This window comes from Gavia stellata, chromosome 3 (assembly GCF_030936135.1).
Source record: "Gavia stellata isolate bGavSte3 chromosome 3, bGavSte3.hap2, whole genome shotgun sequence".
Lineage (NCBI taxonomy): Eukaryota > Metazoa > Chordata > Aves > Gaviiformes > Gaviidae > Gavia > Gavia stellata.
In genome coordinates, this window is record NC_082596.1 from 56,240,573 (window position 1) to 56,266,277 (window position 25,705).

The 25,705-nt window shown below is 38.0% G+C and overlaps 1 protein-coding gene across 1 annotated transcript in view; it reads left to right on the forward strand.

Moving 5' to 3' along the window:
• PTPRM (protein tyrosine phosphatase receptor type M) overlaps positions 1-25,705 on the forward strand; it is a 481,477-nt gene that overhangs the window by 105,701 nt on the left and 350,071 nt on the right. Inside the window, exon 2 of the mRNA XM_059815570.1 lies at positions 1,747-1,869. Coding sequence (XP_059671553.1) covers positions 1,747-1,869 — 123 coding nt within the window. The remainder of the gene's footprint in view (positions 1-1,746; positions 1,870-25,705) is intronic.

Sequence of the window (25,705 nt, forward strand, 5' to 3'; positions counted from 1 at the left end):
TTTTGCTTTTGTGTCTGAAACTTAGCTTGTGGCATATGTTATGAAGTTTGAAGTAATATTTATGCAAGTGCTAGAACGAATGTGTAAATGGCTGCCTAATTTTCTAAGCCTTCCTGCTGAAAATGTTGCAGATGTTATTTGATATACTTTATACAAATCTCCTGTATTTCTGAATTTGTTTAACTTTAGGAGAGAGAGGTGATTTATATCTGTTGTTATCATTGAGGTGAAATGTTAGAGTTTGGATTTGCAAGTTCTTTAATAGTTTTTCAGTTAGATAATTCAGTGGGAACAGAAACTTGTGCACGTAAAATTGTACAGAAAGATGCAGTGTCCAGAGGTGCCAATTTCCCTGACACATCTAGAGCTAATGAAGACTTCTTATAGGAAGGTATTTTAGAACAGAGAACAGTATAGGATGACTTGTATCCAAGGGCAGGGCAAACATGGTATGTCTATACAAGACCAATGGCACTGTAAGAGAACAAAAAATGAAATTATTTGGTAATTGCATATAAAATTAATTTCTTTTGAAGATTATATGCTTGCAAAGTGCTTGTCATGAATCTCAAATATAAAGTGGGACTAGCTATTAGGAAGGCTGGACTTCAGTTAGGTGAAGCTTGTCAGGTATAATGAAATTTTGTCTTCCATTATCCTACTTTCCGATAAGGTATTCTGTAATGCCATTTGTAATGTTCTAGGAAAATTTAGATTTTTTAAAATCTTTTTTTAAAGCTAGATTTTGTCTGTTTCCTATTTTAATGCAGCTTGGCAAGGCTAAGCCTGCTGTGCCTATGGACAGATAGCAAAGATGATGAATAGCCCTAAAGTTTAGTTTTGTTTGAACAGCTGCAAAATTTACTTTAAAATGGACTGAAATATCCATGACTAGGGTTATATTTGTTTTCCCGACTAGGAAAGAAAGATGTCATTCTTCACTGGAGTGAAACATCAAACATCAAAGAAAACAGAATTTGTAACCCTGTATTAGTCTCCTGTTAGAAGAGAACGATGTAAAAAAGCTGGAAAAGTTTACTCTGTACCAAAGGGAAAAAGCAAAGCTTTTCCGTTTTCTTGTGGATTATGTTAGATTCCATTCTTCTAAATTCATGACATTAGATTTTTCCCTGCCCCAGCTTGGGATAGTGTGAGCTTTTGTAACATGCTGTTCTTTTCTAAATTACTTCTAAGGGAACGGGAAAAAGAGATGAAATAATACTGTTTTCTTTCAGAGAATTTGAGGCTATGCATAGATTGGCATTTTGAGATAGATGTGCTGTATTGTCCCAGAGGTGCTGGTACCGGTTTGCAGTACAGCACATCTGGGAGCATCTAGGCCTTCCCTTACTTGGAAACCAAGATACAGGAATGGGACCTTAGTTTTCTTCTAAAATGTAGGTTCTCAGGCAAAGAATAGTTAATCGTTCAGTCTTTCGGTGTTCTGAGTTTTACTGCTTTTTATTTTGCTGGTTTGTTTTTGATACCCGATGATTGTGTCACAGGAGAAAATTTGTCGGCAGTTCTAAATCTGCTCTTTTACCCTTGGGTTTTTGTTTTCATGACAAGAAGATTTTTATGCCCTCTCAGAAAGTGATGATTAATAAATATATAATCATTTTTATTAAAAGACCTTTAAAAATTGCACAGCCTGCATTGAATCATGTTGCAGTTGTTAGGATTAGAGATTCATAACCTGTTATCGGCATGCCTTGTTTAATTTTTATCTTTGCGTTTATTTTACAGGATGCTGTACTTTTGATGAGCCTCTCAGTTCCTGTGGCTATAGTCAGTCAGATGATGATGATCTTAACTGGGATCAGGTGAACACACCGATAAAGCCCTCCTCAGGTCAAGGGATGCCATCTGGTTGGTCTCTTATTTTGTTGTGTTTCTCTTTGACATTAGCTTCTGCGTTTATTCAGCATTTCTTGACAGTACTATTGTTAGAATGCTACTTCATCTAAATCTGTTTGTTAATTGCAATACTCAGATCATCCAAGTGATTTTTGTGAGGGATATTTCACAAAGGAAAGGTTTTCTTTCATTGTGTGGGGAACATAAACATTAGAAACTAGAAATAGAAACTTGGGTCATCAGGGAAGGCAGAAAGAAAATAGAATGATGGCATGAAAATGAATATGAAGTAGTACTAAAAACAGGCAGACAGGACTACTCAGGAAGACTTGGAGGAAGAGGGAATAGCAAGAGATAAAACAAAGACGGCCTTGGGCATTTTCAGTGAAAGAGATATTAATAAAAATCTGTTCTGAAAAGAAACAGAGAGTGAAAAAAGAGGTGAGAGAAAAAGGAGAGGAGAGATCGTGAAACAAAGGGCCTCAATGATGATATACTTGTGTTTAAAAGACAGTTGTGATACTATTATCTGCACTGCGTGCAGTTGGACCTAATTCCATAGCAACAACCCTTGCATTCTATTGAAATACAAACTTACTCTGGTAATAGTCATTCCTTTACAGCTTCACCCACACAAATATGTAAAATCTGACCATCGGTTTTAAACTATTCACTAGCCTAAAATGTATCAATTATTCTTTTTTCATGTTTTTATCTAGGCATGCTAAGAGTTTCCCCCATGTACTGATCTCTGTCTCCTGGGGGGTGATTGCTTGCGACCCTGCTCAGCATCATCTTTGGCTTTTAAATACTGAGCCTCTTGTGACTATTGCCACCTAAAAGTAGCCAAAACAAAAAGACCACTTCATAAAATCACTGGTCGTAGCATCATGGGACTTCTTCTCCATTACTCATAATTTAGTGAATTTTATGAATGTCCTGATATTTCACATTCATTTCAATTTATTCTTTAAAGCACCGGTAATGTACTTTGGCATTTGTGTAAAATCTGTTTAATAGTTGTCTTTCCCAAGAAAATGTTCCTCCCTTATTTTTTGATAAGGGAATTAGGAGAGAAACAGTGTGAATCTTCAGAAGTGACTATATAAACAAAACCTGAAAATATGCAGTTGTCACTAGTGGACTAATAAATGGACTAATGTATGATATGCACTAATCAGCCTTAGATATCATACACTTGAAGACTGCTGAGAGCATTTTTACACTATAGATTTATCAATGTTGCCATGTGTTGTGGACAACATCATATCTGAGGTTGATGGTTGAATGCCTTTTCCTTCAGCACTTTGTTTCCTCTGGCAAAGGTAGGACTCCCAACTTCAAGACGAATGTTCAGTTTGCCTGAGTCCCAGCACTTGGATCATCATGCTAGATTGAGTTCATCATCCTAGATAAAGGAGGTTCTTGCAAATTCCTTTTTAAACTGGCTCTTGTCCAGCGGTCTTGGCACACACTGCTAAAAATTTTCTGGACTATTTCATTAGTGCTTAATAGTGTTTCTCAAGCTGGAGCTAATACACATAGTTTATCAGTCATCTTGGCTTGCAGTACAAGCTATACATTCTTTTTCTCAATCATGCCACTGGAAACTCTCTTTCTATTCCAAATTTCATTCATTACTCTCCCCACTTGGATTTTGTGAAAGCGATTGTTGGTATATGTTGTTCAGTCTTGTTGGCAGATAGAAGAGGTTCAAATCTATGTTCTTTTCTGTGATGACCATAGGCTTGAAGATTTTTTTGGTTTGGTTTGTTTTCCCAGGGGCAAGAGTCCAGACTAAGTAGGGACTGGTATTTTTGTGGAGGGAAAATGGTATCTAGTAATTTTATTTACCAGATGTCATACAACTTGTTTCTTACTTATCTTCCTGCCTTTTTATCAGAAGACTAAAATAATGTTCTGATGATCAAGTAAAAAGATATTAAATTCGGTAATAAATAATATTTAGAGTTTAGGGAGTCTTATTTCTGCCCATAAAGGAAGTGAAATATGCTTTGGGAGTCTTGGGTCAGAAGATGAACGAGTTAGTCTGAGGAGGATTGTGGATATTGGTGCCTTAAAAGGTCAAAAACCCCTTTGAGAGGGAAAGATGCTCATTTTTTGCAAATGTGAAGCAGTGTGTCTAGGGGCACGATTCAGTCAAGTGGTATCTAATTTTTCCTCATAATTTCATCTAGACAGTTTTTTCCTGTTCTTGTTCAAATCATCATTTTAATGATTTTAATTAGTTTTGAGTTAGCCTTATCCAGAGAGTTATGTGATACGCTTCAAAAATGATTTCAAGTAGTTTGTCAGCAGTTTGAGCTACATATTTTGGAAAAAATAACTTCAGATGATAATGAATAGAAAATCTTAGATTAATGGTTTGTGGGGAATTCTTGGCTTGAAAGCAAAATGCTTTATGCAACTATGTTGTAATACAAGAGTGGAACAAGAACTCTCAGTTCAGTAGTCCCTTGTCAGTAGAAAAAATTAATGCACATAACATTCCTAATTTCAGGCAATATGCTCCAGTGAACGAGTTGATGTCAATATATAATATTTTGTATAATTTGGTGGCAGTTGGGGGAAGCACACTGGTTATGGCGTTTGATTTATTTTAATCCTCATGAGCCTGTTGAGACCATAGCTGTACTTCAGATAGATAAATATTTTGGCTTATGTTATTTTGGTGGGACAAAAGAAATGTCATATAACATTCATGCATATGTGTGCACGCATTAATGTACACACTATATATTTACATGTTAGTGAACATCAATAGTTCTTTGTGAAATCTAGTTTTAGATGAAAACTGCTAAGTTGTATCAAAGATGATAATAAAAAGTTTGTAAAAGTGTTTCTTACAGTGGACTTTAATCCTTGTTGGATTTTTACAGTAGTAGAAAAATATGAAGTCATTGCTACGAGAGTAAGTTGGGTGCTAGCGCTCTGATTTTCTTGATAAATATAAGCATGATCTTCATTGAGTCAGTACTAATCTGAAATTGCATTTAACAGACCCAAAAAGCAATGACATGTATATGTTTCTTGATATATTTGTATGGATTAAATGAGAGTGGTTAATCCACTGCTCTTCTGTTTCAAGTGTCCTGTGAGTCAGATGGAGTAAATGCTGTAGGAAGAGTGGCTTTTCCCATTTCTCAGACTCTGTGTTTCTCCATGTCTTTCTGTTCCAAGAATGTATGTTTATAATAGTGTTCAAAATTATAATTATAGAAACACTTAGTCATTGTTAATGCCATCTTGCATTGTCCTGTAGAACAGTTACAGCAGTTTGATATTAGTGTGTTTATATAATATACTTTTACAATTATAGCTAACTGTAAACCCTCTAGCTGTAGTCCAATAAAGATGTCTTCAGAAAAATATGCCCAAACAGTAGATAACTCTATTGGCAAGGTGTTGGCAGCGGGGCTGCAGGAGCGGCCTCTGTGAGCAGAAACCAGAGACTGCACCACGTTGGATGCATCCAGTTCCAGCCAGCTCCGATGGACCCACCACAGGGTACAGCTGAGCCCCTTAGCAACACTGGTGGCACCTCTGGGGTAGCGTGTTTAAGAAAGGGTAAAAATCATTGGGCAGCAGGTATGAGAGAGAGAAGTGAGAATATGTGAGAGAAACAACTCTGCAGACCCCAAGGTCAGTGAAGAAGGAGGGGGAGGAGGAGCTCCAGGCACCGGAGCAGAGATTCCCCTGCAGCCCATGGTGAAGACCATGGTGAGGCAGGCTGTCCCCTGCAGCCCATGGAGGTCCATGGTGGAGCAGATATCCACCTGCAGCCCGTGGAGGACCCCACGCTGGAGCAGGTGGATGTGCCCTGAAGGAAGCTGTAGCCTGTGGAGAGACCACACTGGAGCAGGCTCCTGGCAGGAGCTACGACCCGTGGAGAGGAGCCCACAGAGGAGCAGGTTTTTTGGTGGGATCTGTGGCCTGTGGGGTACCCACACTGGAGCAGTACATTCCTGAAGGACTGTACCCTGTGGTAAGGACCCATGTTGGAGCAGTTCCTGAAGAACTGCAGCTCATGGGAGGTGCCCCACGCTGGAGCAGGGGAAAAGTGTGAGGAGTCATCTAGTTGGTAAATTTTCACGGAGAGATCTTTATGCTTTCCTTCATGTTGCCTCACTGTTGGAAGGTGCTCCCTCTAAACACGTCATGGTTTAGTCCCAGCCGGACTAATCACCACACAGCTGCTCACTCACTCCCCTTCCTCAGGTGGACAGGAGAGTGAAAATATGAGGAAAGGCTCGTAGGTCGAGACAAGGACATAGGGAGATCACTCATCAATTACCATCATGGGCAAAATAGACTTGACTTGGGGAAATTAGTTTAATTTATTACCAATCAAAATCAGAGTAGGATAATGAGAAATAAAACCAACTCTTAAAAAAAAAAACCCACCTTCCCCCCACCCCCCCCCTTCTTCCCAGGCTCAACTTCACTCCTGATTTTCTCTACCTCTTCCCACCGAGCTGTGAAGGGGGGACGGGGAATGGGGGTTGCGGTCAGTTCATCACACGTCGTTTCTACTGCTCCTTCCTCCTCACACTCTTCCCCTGCTCCAGAGTGGGGTCCCTCCCACAGGAGACAGTCCTCCACGAACTTCTCCAACGTGGGTCCTTCCCACGGGCTGCAGCTCTTCACAAACTGCTCCAGCATGGGTCCTTTCCACGGGGTGCAGTCCTTCAGGAACAGACGGCTCCAGCGTGGGTCCCCCGCGGGGTCACAAGTCCTGCCAGCAAACCTGCTCCAGCGTGGGCTCCTCTCTCCACAGGGCCACAGGTCCTTGGTGTCTGCAGAGTTCTTTCTCTCACATATTCTCACTCCTCTCTTCCCCAGCTGCCGTTTCCCAGTTTTTCCCCCCCCTCTTAAATATGTTATCCCAGAGTTGCTACCACTGTTGCTTATGGGCTTGGCCTTGGCCAGTGTTGGGTCCGTCTTGGAGCCGGCTGGCATTGGCTCTATCAGACACAGGGGAAGTTTCTAGCAGCTTCTCACAGAAGCCACCCCTGTAGCCGCACCCACTACCAAAACGTTGCCACGCAAACCCAATACAACACATATGTGGCCTTGTCATTGTTTTTAAAATTTGTCATTGTGTCTATTAAAAAAAAAAAAAAGCATTGTGCCTAAATCCCTTTGCACTGTTCTGATCAGTACTGTTTCCTTACCTCATTTGTTTGTTCCTTTTATTTTTATTTTGTGTTTACCCAGCAGTTCTTGTTTAGTGCTCCAAGGTCCTGTGACAGTGCAAATAAACATAAACAGTCTTCTGGAGCTTTTCTTCCTGCATTTCTAATCTGATTTTTAGTTGATCTCCTGGATCTTGATTTCTTTCTCTGGCCTATGGCCATCCTACTCTCAGTCCATAGTCCCATTTATGCTCATGTCCCATCCAATTCATTGTGGCCTGTCAGCATTTTGGTGTTGTGGTGTTACCACAGAGTATTATGGTACTTTACATTAAAACTCATAATTATTGCTTATTCTGAGATGTTTATAGGAAGGAGTGCAGGCTGAGTGTGTGAGACTGCAGTAGCGAAGCCATCTCTGACGCCTGGCAATGTGTCCTAGAAGGGAAGAACAGAGAGCAACAGAGGTGTTTGGATTAAAGGGTGGGCTGATTACAAGCTGAAGAATGGGTATGTGTGTGTATGGATGCCAGACTACCAATTGAGAACTGGCATACAGACAGCAGTAAAGAGAAGAGAATGCAGGGTCAGAGATATATGAAACAGGGAGTTAGGTAGGATCTGGAGTAGTCTGAGGAATGAATTGGGTAAGAGTTGAAAAAAATTAGGTGAGTAAAACAAAAAAACAAAACAGAGAAGTACGTGAACTTCAAAACAGAATTTTTGAGATATTGGAGGGCATTGTGTTAGTTTATATACTACTACAGTGAGTCTTGTCACTGACAGTGATGCAATTAGAATTTTACAGATTACTGTAAAAATGCAAATATTGTCAAGAGCCTGCTGTATTTCTCTTTTGCTGGATATCATTTCTGTTCATGTTCATGTATTTTGTTACAAAACACTGTGTTCAGTTGTGTAATATCTTTCTACAGTGTTTCACAGTTCCAGTTGATTTCTAAAGGACAGTAGCATCATTTTTCTTCGATTCAGTGGTTGGATTGATGTCATTGAAGGGATGTCACTGCATTTGCAATGAGTCACTGGCATCAGCCTTTCATTCATTTTAGAATAGTTCAAAATCAATTATAAATCAAATCTTCACAGGCTGCCATTCAGTGCATTGAAAGGATGCGTTCAGCAATGAAGAGTTCTGTGTTTAATATAGTGCTGGTCAAAGCCAGGATGAGGATTCTGTTTGTGCTATTTGAGGTGATAATATATGATTTTCATGGCTATATATAATTTTTTGAATGGCCTACTATGGTTATTTGTATCCTGAATATCTAGTGTTGCTTAATGTTTAGCAATGTTTATGCAGTGTCTGCAGAAAATGCATGTAATGCTTATATTAATTATTGTTTAAAATGGCCTTTTGATACCTAGTTAGCAGACTGCATAGCTAGCAGATATTCCATAAACCAAGATACTGATTTAAAGGGCTATTAAATGTTATAGAATGTGAAGCAGTTGTGTGAAAAATGGACATTGTTGTTTAATTGTATGTAGAAGAGTTGTGATCCTTTTTGAAAGACAGATAAAGTGATCAGTTGACAAGTCGATATTAAAGCCCACTGCAGTGTCTTAACATGTAGTTATAGTACTTTGACTTCCATTGTGATGAGTATTTTATCATTAAGTATATTTTAGCCCTGCATTGTGTTTTTGTTCTATGTTAGCAGGGATGTTTTTCTTCTGTTTACATTCATATAGAAGAGAATTAAATGTGTTTCTTATTTAATGCTATTTCTTCCAGATTACTTTAAATAGTTGCACCTTGTTCATTGTGTTCAAGTTACATTTTTTTCATAGAATTTTCTAGACCTGAAACACTAGCATGTTTAGCATTTTATTGCTGCAGGCATTACGGACATGCCTCTCTTGCAGGCAGCTCCAGCTCATGTTGACACATTCAAGACAGTCTCTGTGTAAGCTAATACCAGTTGCTGCTAATATGGAGCAACATGGAGGTCAGCCCGAGCAAACCACCGGAGTACGGACCCAGCTAGCTTTGTGCTACCATGGCTACAGTGCAAGCACTAAAAGGGTTAGCTACTTTAAAAACATACCTAAAGACTTAGTAGTGTGCTTAGCAGATTTGTTCAACAACCAAATAATGCCACCAGCTATGTCTGAGGTATTGCTTGTTGTGATAACTTGCAGGTATCTTGTGGTCATTTTTGTAACTTCAGACCTGACTTACAGATTTCAGCACGTGGCAGAAATACTGGGTTTATTACAAATACTGAGCATCCAGCATTCTTGAAAAGGGAAGTAAAAGATTAATCAGCATCAGAATCTCTGATTCTGAATCACTGATGGACAATGTTCCTAGCTTGCTTAATAGGCCAACTAGACAAGTTATTTGAATGTATTTTGCCTACATGCCTAATAGCTTTCAGACGAAATAGTGGGGTTAATATGCTAATGATTTACTTAAACTTTTGTTACAGAATCACTAAGGTTGGAAAAGACCTGTAAGATCATCAAGTCCAACCATTACAAAACCAAAACAAAACAAAAAAAAAAACCCAACACAAAAAGCCACCCACACCACACACCCCCGTGCCCATCAAGCCACGTCCCACAATGCCACGTCCACACGCTCCTTGGATACCTCCAGGGAGGGTGACTCCACTACCTCCCTGGGCAGCCTGTTCCATTGTGTTACCACACATGTTGTAGATGTTCTCTACATATGACTTTTATTTTACACTTTTTTCTTCTTTTGTAGAACAAAGTATTTTGAATATAAACAGTGTGGTTCATGAGGTAATGCCCAGTGTAGATGACTGACTTTCAAATTTTGATTTGAAGCAATGGGCTTTTTTTAGTATTTATATCTGCAACTTACCAAGAGGAGGGTTAACAGTTGTCCTGTTTTCTTATGCATTCCAGCAGCCCTCTGACGTTTGAGTGCAAAATCGCAGAACATGCTGCAACTTGTGGAAGTGAGTGGGAGATGCTGTGTAGATCACCAGTAGCTGATAAAGATTTGTTAAAGATGTTTGACTGGAAAATGATATGATAAATTACGACTTTTTTAATGTTGAGGAACTCTTCTCTTCCCTGGAAGTCAGATAGAGGCTATATGAAAGGTCTGGGAATTCACTTCTCATTAAACCAGAATATTGTCAAACCAACCTGGAAGATAGAGTTGACTGCTGAGGGCATTTCTGTGTAACACCATGTAATGCCACACAGTGCTAAGTAAGCCCTCTAGCCTAAGTCATTTACCTTGCTGTGATTACACATTTCCTGTTGAGGTTGTATGTAACACCTGCCATAATATATGCTGAGAAGCAGCTAACATAATAAGCTAGACACTGGAGCTGGGCTTGAAATGGATTTCTTGACAACAAAAAATGTTTAGGACTACAAAGTTTTACTGTTACGTACTGGAAACCCAGTCTCCCTCCCATCTTCCACCCATAGTGCCAGACACTATCCTGCTGGTTAAGTGCATCAGAATCTTGTTTCAGATTTCCCTGCTAAATTAAAAGTAGAAGTACGCTGAATAACTGAGCTTTTGTTTGTGTGTTTGCTTTCCCTTCCTGGAGTGTTCATGAGGAGTTCCTTCGGATGAGGTAGGAGAATCCCAACAGGAGTGAGGGAAAGTGCTTCATGTTGTAAAGCCAGTAAATAATGATGAAAGTATTTTATCAGGGACTCAGGACAACTACCTTTGCATTACCTTCTGGTGAACTGGCATTCTTCAACTGGAATATTGGTCTGGAAAAGAAAAATTCAGTTACTTCTGGTGGAGGCTCTTGGTTCAGAAAAGACCACACAAAATGTGAATTTTCTTCCCTGTGGATGTGCTTGAGACATGTAAATGTACATCAGGAAGCTTCAGCCTAGGTAGTTTGGGACCCCCTAGTAATATAAATGAAGTAGCATGTGCTTTAGCGTAGGGTTCCCTAGGTACTCGCTTAGTGCTGAAGGCTATGTTACTGTACCTTCCCTGCCATGGATATCTTAATGAAACCACTGCAGTTTCTGCTCCAGCTTCAGCAGACTTGTATTAAGTAGCAATACAACTTCCGTGCTTGTTTGCCTGGCTATTTTCTTCTATTGGAGAATGAAAATACTTAGCCAGTTCGAGAAAAGCTGTGACCAGTAAAAAGCCTGTGAGGACTGTGAATAAACCGTGAGTCTGAAGATGCTCCTCTAGGAGCTGCACTCACTGCATTGCAAGATCAGGAGGAAGGGGAATAATCAGAGTATTCCTAAATAAGCTTTTTCTTGTTTAGTAATTAATCTACTGGAAAAAAAAGCCTCTTAATTTCTTGCAGTCTTAAGGGTTTTTCTTTCAGTCTCATGCTTATCCCATTAGATTTCTTCTCATCCATCCTGCCCTTCAGAAACTAATAAAGAGTGGATCAAAACCTTTCCTTGCATCTACAGGCTTTTAAGTGTATAACGTGACTACCTCCATTTCAGGGCGCCTAAGTCAGTTATTTCCTGAGTTAGAAGTTTATCTTTTAAGACAGTTCTTCTATATGACGAGATCATAGTCATAGTCACAGTTAAAATGCCTGTGAGCTGGAGATGGACTCCATCACTCCTCTTTCGGAGCGCAAAAGTTATGATTCCTCAGGGAATCATTTTCTTGGCATATTATTTTAAGGCTTTTTGCTGAAATTAAAAAGGGAATTCTTGTCTCAATTAGATTTATGGGAGATTTTTTCATCCCTTCTTACAACACTTAATTTGTTGGCAGGCATTGATGACTGATAGTATATTGTTAGCAGCTTGAGCTGTGACTAGAGTTAAGAGTGGCCAAAAAAGTCACTGATTTGAATGATTTGAGGCAGAGGTCATTAAATGCTGCATCATAAAGTTATTTGGCAAACCTGTCATTCACAGAGTACTTGTTCTTTGGGTTGAATTTGAAATTACTTTGAAGTAGAAGACAGTGATAAACAAAGCTTCTTCCTCATCAATGTCAAAACCAGGCCCATATTCCGACCAAAACAATATTGTTATCACAGTTTAAGAGCAATGTATCTTTAGCATCTCCCTTTGTCTTCCTCTTTTTAGAAGAGAATTGTGTGGTTTAAATTACTTCATTCACCTTAACCAAGCCTCGTAGGAAATACTGTATGTAAATATTTTAAAATCTGATACACAGTAGAAGTGTGCTGGAAAATGTGTAAAAATTTTGCAGAGAGCTAAGTTTCTTCACTTAGTGTGTGGGCATAAACAGTATTTTCTGCAGTGAAATTAATTGGTTCAACCAAAAGCAGCCCATTTAGGAGACTATGTATAGCCACCTAGAACATCTGCTTGCAGTGCGGCTTCAAGTGTCTCCAGATGCCTACACTTTTTGGACTTCTGCTCCCAGGTTGAGGACAGTCATGTGACAGTATGTCAGGTGGCAAAAGTGGTTACAGAGCTAGGTTAGTACACAAGCAAATTGGATGGATTCTATTTGGTATTGTATTTAAGTCCTCTTGTATTTGAAGCAATCAGATTTCCCAACATATCAGACACAGTCTTAATTCCCTTGTATATGTCTGCAGAACTCAGAGTCAGAGAAGGAGCAATTAAAAGGCTTTCATTAATTCCATGAGCTGAATTAAAGAGCTCAGTACTTTTGTTCTCACTGTTAAAGCAATACAGTTATTTCCCTCACCAGCTGAAATAATGCATTCTTCATCTAGAAGTCACAACATTTCTAATCAACTGCATTTCAGTAGCACAAAGGAAAAAAAATACTGTCTGGACCTCATTGAAAATTTGATGATGTACACAGCCATTTAATTATGAGAAAACAGGTGCAGGTAATTATCCAAGTCCTAATGTTGCAGCAGCTAATAACAGCAAATATTTATGATAATTGCATGCAAGCAATTGATCACAGTTCTATGCTTCTTACATGATACAGATTTGAAAAGCACTTCATATACTATGATTTTGCATTAAGTTCAAATATGATTGTATTGTTACTTAAAATTTTGCTATTTCATTTTCGCCTTACCTAAGAGGACTGTCCTTCTGCCAAGTTTGAGTTCCTGATTTCCCCATACTCTTAGAGCCTTTACGTCTCCTAGGTGTCATGGTCAACTCTTGTGTCATTCTGGTTTCTGCTGGAGCATGACTGGGCAGGATATACTTCACAGTTCATTAGTTGCTGTTGTGGCATTCAGCTCTTTCCAACACCCCAAACACTTTCAGATCAGAAAAAGGTGAGACCTAGACTCAAAAAGGTACATAGAAACCCACAGTAGGATAAGAGTGAAATTAAGGTGCACAAGTTCAAAACAACGATGGTAGAAACTCCTGGGTAGAATTATAGAGTGCAACATTGTCACCTATTCCTGGAAGCACCTAAGCACTGTATAAGTCACACCATTATGAAGGGGAGTTCTCCAAGAGCCTGGTAAGTATGCAGCTGAGCATTGTGGCACCAGCCTGAAATCAGGAGTCAGATGTTCTTCCCAGAATGTCTGTCTCCTGCAATTGCACAAGAAACACATCAAACACGTAGCAACAATGGGATGATCCTTAATTTGTTCTCTTACTTCTCATGTGTTGAGAGCCACAAAAGAAAGAAAGGAGGGGAACTGGCAGTTTGCTAAAGAGGCTGATTCTTTTATGCAAGACCTGTGCGATCAGACCGCTGCTCAAAGGAGTTAGAGATGCCCCTTTCTGAAGCTTTTTTAAATTCACATCTTGCAGTTGCAGGGCAATGGCCCTGTCCCCAAGATGCGAACCTAAGTTGGTCATTAGCCCTCATTTTGCACATGGGCTATTGTAGAAGAGAAATCAACATGAGAAATCGAGCTGTAGAAGAGAAATAAGATTTGTCAGGTGCTTCAGAAGGCTCTGGAAGGAGAGCAGCAGGTGAAGAGAAGCATGTCCCTGGTCCAGTCTTTTACCTCTACAGTATTTCACGGTTTTCAGTTAACAGGAATCAAACCTAATTACTGTTTGAATGGCAGACAGCACTGACCTTGTGGTTCTCACATCTTAGGAAAGGGATCCTACCACTGTGCTGCTACTTAAAGGGGTGGCATTGTGGTCTCTTACAAATGGTATCTCTTACAAATGGTATCCCAAGAAGGAACTGAAAGAGAGGACAGGCTTTTAGAGGAGGATTCTGGACTTTTCTGTATCCCAAATAGGGAAGGGTGCTTTTCTAGAAGCTAGCAGGATACCTGAAGAAAGGTATGTAAAACTTGCTGCTTTCCTAGGCATTTCCTTATGAGGTTTCCTTATTAAGCAGCACACATCACATGAAATGCCTTTGAAAGGTCTAGGCTGGGTTGATGAGGTCCTGTTCTGAGGAGATCAGTCAGATACTGTGCACCTGCTCTTGAGCTGGTGCCTATGGGAACTGATTAATCCAAAAAGCACCATGCAGGACAATGTGAAGATGCTACCTGAGTTCTGGAAGCTCATTGTGTAGCAGCACTAACAACAACAAATGCCTGAAAGAAAAAGTCATCACGTTCTAGAGTAGGCTTGGTCAGCAGCAGCATCAAGTTCTCATCATGAGTGCACAATGCGCTATGTGAAATTTAAGGCAGCCTGTGACCCTGAAATTTTGCAGTGGAATAAATTGATGTACCATGTATCTTTCAGCAGTGATATTTAGGTGTTACATGTGTTTTTCTTGCCGTGTTTAATTTTAGCATGAGGCATGTTTGTGAAGGCAGAAAGTTATTTGGAGAAATGTTAATTCACGTATTTTACTTACATGGCTTGCAAAATGTAAGCAGCTTTACTGAGTGCATGGCAGATTTTTTTTTCCTGCTTTTTAGTGTAGCAGTAACAACAATTATATAATTAGTAAGAAGTTTACCATTATTTTAGTTAAAGCAGGGAAAAGCTATATTTTGCAAGGGCATATTATAGTGCCTGTTGAGTTTAAATTACCCATGATAATAGCTGTAGCGTGTCTAAATCCAGTTGTACTTTTAAGTTAGAATAAAGTATTAAAACAGGTCATTTTACCTCCTGTACAGGTCTATAAAGAAGCAAAGTTCATTTAAAAAAAAAGAAAATAGAAAAAGCCCTTGCATTACACACCTTGAATATGCTGTGTATTCACCAATGAAGTTGCTTATTAGGATTTCTACATGTATAAAATAGATTTATATTAGGTGTAGTCTTCACAGCTGCACAGCACCAGCAGGATGACAGTATTTCTCTGTTGTTACACATCTATGTCAATTACCCTTGTCCAGCCTCCCCCTTAGTTTCATTATCCTCTTCTTCTCCTCCTCTTTGTCAAGCTGTACATATTGGAAATACCTGCAACTCTAATTTGACATTCTCTGTAGTATTAACGTTCAGATTAGAGACATCCTTTTCTATCAAGTTATTCCCCTTTATAGCTGGTAGAGATAATTTTTACTAAACAGCAGTGATGTTCTGACTCAACAGCAACTGGGTCATAAAAAAAATCTTCTCCAAAGTGGATTATTTCTGGAATCTGAAATCTATAATTATTATGGTCTACTGAAAGATATTTAGCAATGCACATGTGAAATTATCCAGACATAAATAAAAAGTTTTGTGTGTTTGTTTCCCATTAATGAATTTGCCTTTAAAGTTCCAGGAAAGAGCTCCTCTGAGATCTTTTATTTACCCCATATCACTGTCATTCAAATGAAAATACTCTATTAGAAAAGCTAGTTCTCCACCTGTAATATGGAAATAAAAATTGATACTACAATGATGCTTCAACGACTAGAGTGCTGCTATTTATCTTTTGTGTTTGGCAAATAGAGCCTATCCTGTGTAAAGGAATATAGAAAATCCTCTGGTATAAATAATCTCAGGTTGTCTAGTTTCTTTCACTGGTGAATTTTATTCTTATTGAGAAGAAAAGTGTTTGAAATTATGTAACCTGAGGCCACTATTTTGTGTGCTAATAGGTAGGGTGCTTTTATAATGAAGCTGTGCATTTCCTTTATTTTGCCATTTAAGAGCCTTTCAATACTATTGTAAGGCTAAAGCCTGACAGAAGTCCTAATTTTTGTACTACATTTGTTAAATGACAGATAAATGACAAAATTTAATTGCTAAAAGATTTATTCGTTTTTGTTACTTTGTGATTTCTGATTTTTTTTTTACTTTGAGATTCTGTTATCGTTCCTATTCTATACAGTTCCTGTGCCATAATACTTTTTGGGAGAATATATTTGCGAGAATTTAACTCTCTCTTCCTTCTGCTTTAAGCTCAGTATGTGCATGAGATTTCTGTGGTCAGGAAGTCTTCATAGCGCCTCTCTAAATTCTGCTGAATCCGCTAGCCACAGACTTTACGTTTTGCATCAGCTGTCATGTTTGTTATTGTGTACCAGATTTCTCTCTTTGCCCCCTCTAACTCGAGGTGTTTTTTATAAGCATTATTATTTTTCACGGATTCATTTCCTAGCTAAAGCTTTGTTGGTGTCCTGCATTTTAGCATATCAATGATGTGGAGTCTAGGGAAGCACAGACTGTCAAATTCCCTAAAGGATTCTGGGATATCCTTTTTTACTTAATAGTTGCCTGAGCTTTGCTTTGCCTATTAAAATGTGTTCCTTTATGTTTTTCCTCATTTAAAGAAAATTTGATGGAACATTTGAAGATAGGTCTAAAAAAGCATACACATTAATATTTATGGCTGCGTGTATCCCGACTCTAGAATGCCTGACTCGCAGTTGGATATAACCACAGGATGTTCTGAGCAAGGTAGTTGCCTTTACTTTGAAACGAACACATGAAGAGATTCAGTTTCACTTGGCTTCCACATGCACAGATGCATTACTTACATTCAAGATAGATAATGTTTCAGTCTGCTTTTTTCCAAGGTGTTCTTCAATAGTTAATACAAAGCTTCATAACACATGCTTCTTTCCATGTCAAGGTTAAATTGTGAAAAAGCATGTTTTTAGAAACTGATACAATTTTTCTGCAATTTTTGGTTTGCTAATTAAATGCAAATAGCAGTAGATAACACCAAGTTTTGCCCTCATCTGATACTCTGTCTACAATTCTGAAGCTTGTTATACAATATGTGTTAATTATAGCACAGTAATTAAAAGTATAATTACTGTTTTTATTTGTTCAGTACATTCTTTGTTATGGTATCAAAAAGCGTTTTGCCTTAAATATTCTCATGGTCTTTTAAAAGAGCCCAACTTCATTGTTGGAAATGAAATTTCTAAGTAAATTTTTAAAGTGTCTTTTTGGAGGAGAAATGTTTTATTATAAGACAAAACTTCCTGATGGAAATTGTGAGGACAGCATATTTTAAAGCTTGAACAACATGCTGACTTATAGTAATGCATTGTATCCGACTAGGAGCTGAAGCTGAATTACAGTTATCCTGTCTATCTCTGCTATTGACTTTACCTGGGCCTCATTTTCATATGCTAGGCTAGATATATGAAAATGCTCACAACTAAAGTTGCGATGGACTGTATTTTGTGAGTATAAATTGCTTGTAATTCAGAATAACGATAAACTTTTATGAAGGGAACATGATAAAGTAATTTTTCTACGTCATTCTTTCCTCTCCTGCTCTCTTACTATTCCTGCCTCTGCCTTCACATCCTTTTTCAGTAACAACAACAGTAGCTTAGGCTGTATAGTTATTTTACCTTAATTTGGAGGATTATATTTCTAAATCTGTTACATTGAGGAAACGTAAGTGTAGTTTTACTTTGCAGTTCCAAATGGTTTGTAAGGATCTCTGAAATATTTTTACTTTGAGACTTGGATGGGAATGTACTTCTTAATTTTGTTGAAGTTCCTTTTGGAGAAGAGAAGGATTTTTTTTGTTTTTGTTTCTTTACAAGGAACATGCTACATGTCTTAACATTCTGTGCACTCAGACAACAGCACTTCCAAATAAATGTATTCCTTCTGGTCAATGAGAGTGGAATATTAGGTTTCTTTAAAAAACAGAACAAAAAAGAAAACCCTAGTAAACCAAAACCATTCCAGTCTTTGAAATAATAGATCAACTACTTTCATACAAACAATTGTAAAACAAAGTAGCATAATATTTAAATATTGATGTGCTAAATACATAAGATATTAAATGTTACCACACAAATTACTAAAGGAAAAAATTTGATGCAATAAAGCTGTGTGTACCATATGGTTGCATAGTGTTGTAGTAGGCTTTGTCACTAAGCTGGGAGTGTTAGCTTCTCTGCCTCTCTAAAACTTTTTTTTTAATACTAGAGGTCAGGAAAATACCAACATGGAGTGTGGATTGTCCCAGGCCAGCCTACTTTAGGGTTCATTGCCCCATCTCCAAAGGACTTCCTTTTGCCACAGGCAAGATGCCAGCTGCAGCAATAGGCTGACATCAGATCCAACCTCGTATGGCCACAGTTGAGGTTCCTGAAATTCCCCTCTGTATTTTGCTGTACTTCTCAATAGAGAGAGGAGAGGACCTGAAATGTTGCTCCGACTTAGTGCTCGAAGGTAGGTTCCTCTTGGAGCTTAAGCGTTCTTAATTAGCTACATCATATTGTAAAACAACACTTGGTTGTTTAAGGATGCAGGAAACTTTTAAATGACCAAATCAGCTTTTTCCGTAAACCTTTCTTTAATTGTAAGAAATTAGATCAGAAGTAAGACACTTTCAGCATACATACAGAGTTAGATTGGCTGGGGGAAAGAACAAATAAAAGAGAGAGATCTGGAAAAGGGTGCTTGGAAAAAAAAAATAGAAGTACGTACTCATTTTATGGTCTTGTGGTAGGTACTGTGTTCTTTTTGTTGGTTTCAGGCAAATTTCTTAATTTTCTGTTTTACTGAGTACTCTGTGCATCAATAATCAGCCTTGAAGTCTAGTTCAAGACACCATCCAATTAATAAATGTCGTCCCTTTTCTTCTTGTGATGGGAGTCAGAAGAATCTGTGCTAGATAAGCAGATGAAGATCATATTGTGGTCTGAGTGGGGCAAGTCAATAAATCGTGCTCTGTGGTCAGTAGAATTGGTAGCTGCTGGAATAGAATTTGGAAGGCAAGAGCTGTTTCAAAAATAAAACATCCAGTAAGATGTTGGAAGACTGTATGTTAGCATTCATTCAAGTCTAATGCATATTAAAATTCCCAGAACAGTTCTTTTGGTTCTTTTCCAGTAGTTTCTTTTTCACTAAAGCAATTTAAAGTTGAAATGAGGCCTCTCTGGGTTCTCTCAAATGAATCCACCTTTCTAATCCTGAAGCACCTTTCTTCAGCATTTTGAAATGGAGTGGAATAGTTCCTGCTTTTAGAAGCCTTTCAAGATCATGCTATGCTTTCAACTCCTATTTTCCCATACTGTGAGATAATCCTTAAAAAGAAATACAATGGGCCACACTGCTGTTACTTTCTGTTTTAGAGGTAGACTGTATCAGTTCATCCCTGTTAGTTTTCGTGGTCTGTCATTAACATGAGATCTAGGAGGGCCATAATGGTTTTGCTTAAGACAGATAAAGGATCAGTGGTTGTCGGGGTAGGGATAGTTTTCTTGCATCAGTTTTGTCACTGAAGTTAATGAAGAAGTGCCTCTCTAGCTGTTATACTGCAAACATATAAAATGTGATAGAAGTGTTTAATTTTGCTGTAACTGCTTTCGCAGAAGACCTGAAGCAATAGCACTTTGTTTCGGTGAGTGCTATCTCACGTAACAAATGTGATATTTTAAATGTCAGCGTTCCTTAGGATTTCATTTCTTACTGAGGTTTGTACAACTGGAGAGGAAGTACATACATTATTATTTCCTGTGAATGAGCTGAGATGAAGCCTAGTTTTTAGGCAGTAGTTTCACACATGCTTATATTAACTTGACCAACACCTTCCTTCCCACATTAGGACTGGCTGCTTCTTAGGGGAAGGGGGTTTGGGAGCTAAGGGTGATCCCAGCACCGGCTGTGCCCTCACAGGTGGGGCACAGTCCTACAGTGTCTAAACGCAGCCGGCAGAGCCAGTAACAGGAGTAATGTCCTGCAAGTGGGATCCAAGGAAAGCCTCAGGTCCCGCGTCCAACTAGGGGCCCCGGGGCAGGAGCCAAAGGAGAAGGGGCCGGAGGCAGGGCTGGAGACTGGCACTCCTCCAGCATCCCTGGGACAGAGACTGACGGCCCAGGTCTGAACTGAAATGGGGCTTCGGGGTAGGGTGGGGAGTGGGACACTATGGCCTAGTAGTGCCCTTGGGGACCTGACACCACCTTCTCCCACATCCCCAGCAGTAAAAAAAACAAACAAAAACAAACAAACAAAACAAAAACAAAAAGAAAAAAACAACAAAAAAAAAACACAACAAAAAAAAACCAAACAAAAAAAAGCCCAAAATCCAGAGAAAACAGAAAATCAGTTGGGTCCTTGATTTGGTTTACTGTGCAGCCTCATAGGACAGAAATAGGAAGGCACAGTAGAAATGTGTGGACCACTTTCAGTAGCAGTACTGATCTGTAGTGGCTTAAAGAGCAACTTTGGCTACAGAGGTAGGCCTTGAAATGCTTCCTGGCCCAGCTTCTGCGTTTCTGCCTGATACCTTATTTCACAGATGGTGTATCACTAATAGTTGTAACAGTTCTTTGCCCATTTCAAAAAAGCAATTGCATTTGATTGTAACAAAATTTCATGTTATACCTAGAGACTCTAAAGGTTATTGAAGGTTATGCATTTAAGAAATGTCTCCTGAGAAAAGACCTTTTCTTCCTTCTGTCAGCGTGATCTTTTTTTCTGTTTGTTTAGCAAAACTGGAAAACAGTTTACTCCTGTTTTAATTAAAACAAGGGGGAAAAAAAAGCCCAGAAGAAGGTGTTAGTAGCAAGATGTTTCCTATGAGTCAACGAATAAAAGTGTATTCCCTCACCACAAGTAAATGACCTCTGTATCTCTTATGCCTGCTAATGCCAAATATTGCTTATTACTGTGTAATAAACAGTCTTTCTCATTCTGGCTTCAGGTAATAATAATAATAAAATAGTAAAACACATTTAAACAGATTCAACGGGCTTGATTTTTAACATACCTGTCAAATAAATAACAGTATGCTGTAAACTAAGGATTTCGACTCAGTATTACATAGGGAGTATGGTTCTACTTTTCAGGAAGCAAGGAAATTGATCAAGGACATAGTAATCATGACTAAAAAGTTACTATTTGTTTTACTTTCCAGAACAAAATGAACACTATATCTCATTTTTGTGGATGCCACGTCCCCATTTTTGTTTCAGTTCTGTGAGAGCTGACAATTACTGTCCTTGTTTAATGCCTGTCTTCTTGCATACCTAGTGCAAAGGCTTGTAAATAAGTAAAAACATGTCAGGGACTGAGAAAAGTGACATTCACCACTGATGACTATTTGGGAGAATCATTTATCATGCAAAATAACGGCAAATGGCACATAGCATGGCCTTCAAGCTATTTTCTCGTTAGCTAGCAGTAATAAAATTTACACTGTTATTTATCCAAGAACATCAAATGTTCTTCCAGAAATGAGTAACACCTCATAACAACCATGAGGTCCTGTAGTATCCTGCATAATTTAAAGACAATCTAATTGACCTATGCAGGTTAAGTGACTCACTCACTTGAGATAATGAGTCAGTGGCAGAGTGTGAAATAAAGCTGAGAGGTACTTGCAGGAGTTCATGATTCCTAACAGAGGACGCCTATATTGCTTTCCACTCTAAAACACCAATGCCGACTCAAAGTCTGTAATCCACCTTTAACTCAAACTTCAATTGAAATAAAAACCAACCTTAATTAAAGAGGCATTGGTAAAATAGAAACTTTTTCTAATGGATGTTTGCACTCAGCACTGGGGAAGTACTCTACAGAAATGCGCTAGAAGCAATACAGGTATCCGTGCATAAGATGACAGATGTTGATGTGGCTTCGAATGTTGCGTATCTTTCTCACTCCAGTGAGCCCCAGCTCGCAGCTAACTCTGGTGAAGTTTTCTTTATATCAGTGCAAGGCTGGCGAAAGTCCCTCTTTAGGGAATTTTGTTTCAGAAAGCCTGAGCTACACCTCTTCAGCCTTTACCTGGAGACAGAGCATGGTGTCAAGTGCTCCAAATTTGAGGGTTTCTCTCCATATTCATTTTACTTTGCAGTCATTTATAAATGTTAGTATTCTGATATTACTTGCCAACAGTACTAAATATATTCTTTAAAATTTCTAAGTATTATCAGGTGATGCAGATTTATGATGCAGATTGTTTTGAAGGGCTAGAAATTTCCTTTGGCAATTGAAATTTCTAAGTCTCCACTTCCAAGTCTTTGATTTTAGAGACTGAGTCACCGTGCAGGTGTACATGGGCACTAGTCATACTTTTCAGCATCTTTGGTGGTGATTTGCAAGTCTTGGGAGTATCTTCTTACCTAGGATCAATTTGACCATTTTGAGGCTAAAAGCTGCAAAACGTTTGTGTGAAGATCTATTGAAGAACAAAGCAGAAGGAAAAACATACAAATTATAGAGCTTTTAGTAGACTGTTCAGCAGAATTATTTCAACTGGATTTCCTATTTAAAATGCTAACTATTTTTTTTAAAACAGTGAATGCTTATATTACTCTATTATCATATTAACTGAGCTTTCATGACACATCCAACCCTAAAATACTACTTATCTGTGCTACTTAAGTATTGGAACCATTATTAAGTAATTACAGTACTAAGTATCCATTCTTCCTTATCCTCAGACAATTAAAAAAAAAAAAAAAAAAAAGGTGGGGGAGGATTGAGGATTCCAGGTTTCTCTGTAGGTCTTAGTAACCTTACTAACCAAAGTTGAGTAGTGTGAAAGGAAAAATAGGTAGTCCATAATTGCCGTCCTAGCTGAGACAGATAGAAAATCATGAATAATAGCAGAGTGAATACATGTTTTATGCTAGAAATTTGTAAGGAAAGGTAAGCTGTGGGGAAATATGAGTTTCAATCTCTCTGTGGATATAAGCTAAATATTAGAGAATTTTAGTTATTTCTGGGGATATGGTCTCTCTTGAAGTGCAAACAGTGTTTTCTAACTGTTTAAGCATGTGCTATATTGTTGTAGTGAATAAAATACTTTCTGCTTTCCTCCTCAGCTTGATTAAAAAGTAATTTCCTGGTAATGATTTTCTTGGGCATTTGAGAATCCTTAAGCAACATTTTTAGTAGCGTCTCAGAAAATCTTCAGTGTTTTCAGATTTTTTTATTTTTTCTTTCCTTTTTTTTTAATGGACTGAACTAGTGTATTACTTTTTAAAAAGAAAAGAAAAAATGGAAATCTTTTTAGCTGCCATGAAATAAAAAGAATGCTACAGAGAATAACTGAAGTGCTGGTATTTTGTCTCAACCACTGTTTTTCCATCTGTTAGAAAATCACTTGAGATTTTAAAGGTATGAAACACTATTTTTGTTGTTTAATCCAGGATTAAAGTTAGTTCATCTAAAGAATGCTTTTCACGTGTAGTTTAGCACACATGATCAGTAGGTAGATAATTGGTGGATGTAAGGATATGAATGCTTTTTATAGCTTTAAGACCCTGATGTGTTTAGATTGTGAGTTTAGATCAGGTATATGTTGCTATTTGCATGGTTTCACTTACGTCTAATTAAGATCAAAGGCTCCATCTACCTTGTAGCAATCTTTCTGGTAACCACCAGGTCAGGACAAACCAGGGAGTATAAATGCTTATGTATACAACCCACCTACGATGTTAGAAATTATGATAGCCGTGGCTCCCATTAACAGAAATTAAGGAATCGGGATTCAAGGCAGAGGAAACAGCAAAATTCAACAATTAACTTACTTAGCCTGTTAATATATTGAGTGCCCTTTAAAACTGATTTAGTCGAAAAAAGAAAGGGGGTGGGTTGTTGAATATTGAGTCAGAGGGAAGGTACACAGGGAGATGGTGAGGAGGAAACCAAAGAGATTTATGAGGCTGGCATCCCTGATGGAGCGAAGTTAGGTAGAGTGTGGCCCGACAAGAATTTAAAGAAAGAATTAGGCACATAAACTGTGAGAATCTTATTTTTTGTAGGTGTGAAATAAACAGCAGTACTTGTTAATAACAGTGAACTAGCTACATTCAAAAACCCCATCCTTTTGTAGGAATCCTAGCTTTTCATAAAAATATATAGTTTTTACAGACTCTAGTTCTTAAAAGAATTAGATTATACAGGATTTTATGCTTTTCCTAGGCCTTTGTTTCCTCCTTTGCTTTTTATTCTGAAGAATTGGAAAACAGTAGTTATAGACAAAAGATGAGAAGTTTACTCAGGGGGGTTCAAGACAGAAATTTTTCTAATCAAGTGTAAAGATTTTTAAATCAGTGAAACAGGCTTATAAATCGTAATCACTTAAGTTAGTTTTAGTGCTGATCTTGTTTTGTAATAAATAGTTGGCTGAGGAAAAAAGAGGATTCTAGAGAAAACAGAAGTTGAAGATTATTCCTGTCTACTTGCTTGAGCTAGACTTGCAAAGCTGTAGGTTGCTCCTGAAGTAGCCATTGCCAGAATATATTTCAGAATTTTTGCACCTGACTTTTGCCGAAACAAGGAGATTTGTAAGACATTCTTCTCATCTGCCAAACCAGGCTGAAAGTTAAATTATTTCACATTAGCAAAATTGCCAGCCCCTAGAAGAAGTTCTGGATGAAGTTTTTTTTTAAAAAAGGTAGTAAGAGCTTGTCTACCATTGCCACTTTTCAGTCACTGCTTTTTCACTTTCCCTGTATGACCTCTGTGAATTTTATTACTAAATACAAGAAAAGGTGATGGACTATTATAAAAAGATGAGAGGAAACAGTTTATTTGTAAGATTGGACTGATTCATTCTTACTGACCTCCATTGCAATAATGATATCAGCCAATCCACCTACTGAAGTGATAATGAAGTAGAACTAATTAGGATTTAATAAAAATCTCCCTTACATTATTCTTTCAGGAAATTAACTTACATTTTGTTAAAGTTTAGTGAGTTTTACCTCCTGTATCATGACAAGTCTTATCAAAATGATGAGCAAAGAGTAGAAATAGCCTAGATGCATTTATCTATTAATTGTCATCATAAAACGAAGTCTATCGAGTTGCAGTCTGCTCAAAAAATCAAGTTTGAGTGTTATGAAGTGGGTGATGTTGCTGCCTTACTGAAAAGTTTTCTTTCTTTTTAAAATAAATACATTTCAAATGATTAAAAAAACCCCTTTCTATCTCTAGAGGCTTACGTAAGAGAGTAGAAAGATTAATTTTGAACAGACATTTTTAGCTGCAAAAGTTAGTGCAAACTTTAAACAAAATGCAAACAGCAGTGCACAGCTTCTTTAGCATGACAAATAATTCATTCTGTGAATAAATGGCATTCAGTATGTAGCTGTTTGTTGTGCTAATAGCAACTTCTGTGTCTCAGCAGACATTTCAGAATATTTGTTTAAAATATCCCCACATTTCAAGAAACATGTTTACAATAATTTTATTTCAAATGTTTTCAACCTGTTCTTAAATCTTAATCTCCGAATTTGTAAGTCTATTAATTGTGCAATGTGCAAAAGATTGCTGACATCTGCTAACTAAGTGTGCATTCACTTTTTAGTAGACTGTTCTCAACTTTCCTCTTGTATGCAGCAGGTGATAAGAAGAAATAGAGGACAGATGACCTGAAAAAATATTGCAAGTGTAACAAAGAGAGAGTGAGTGAGTGAGCAGTGCTCAGTGGTCAGACTAATCCAACAGATTTAGCAAACAATCTAGTT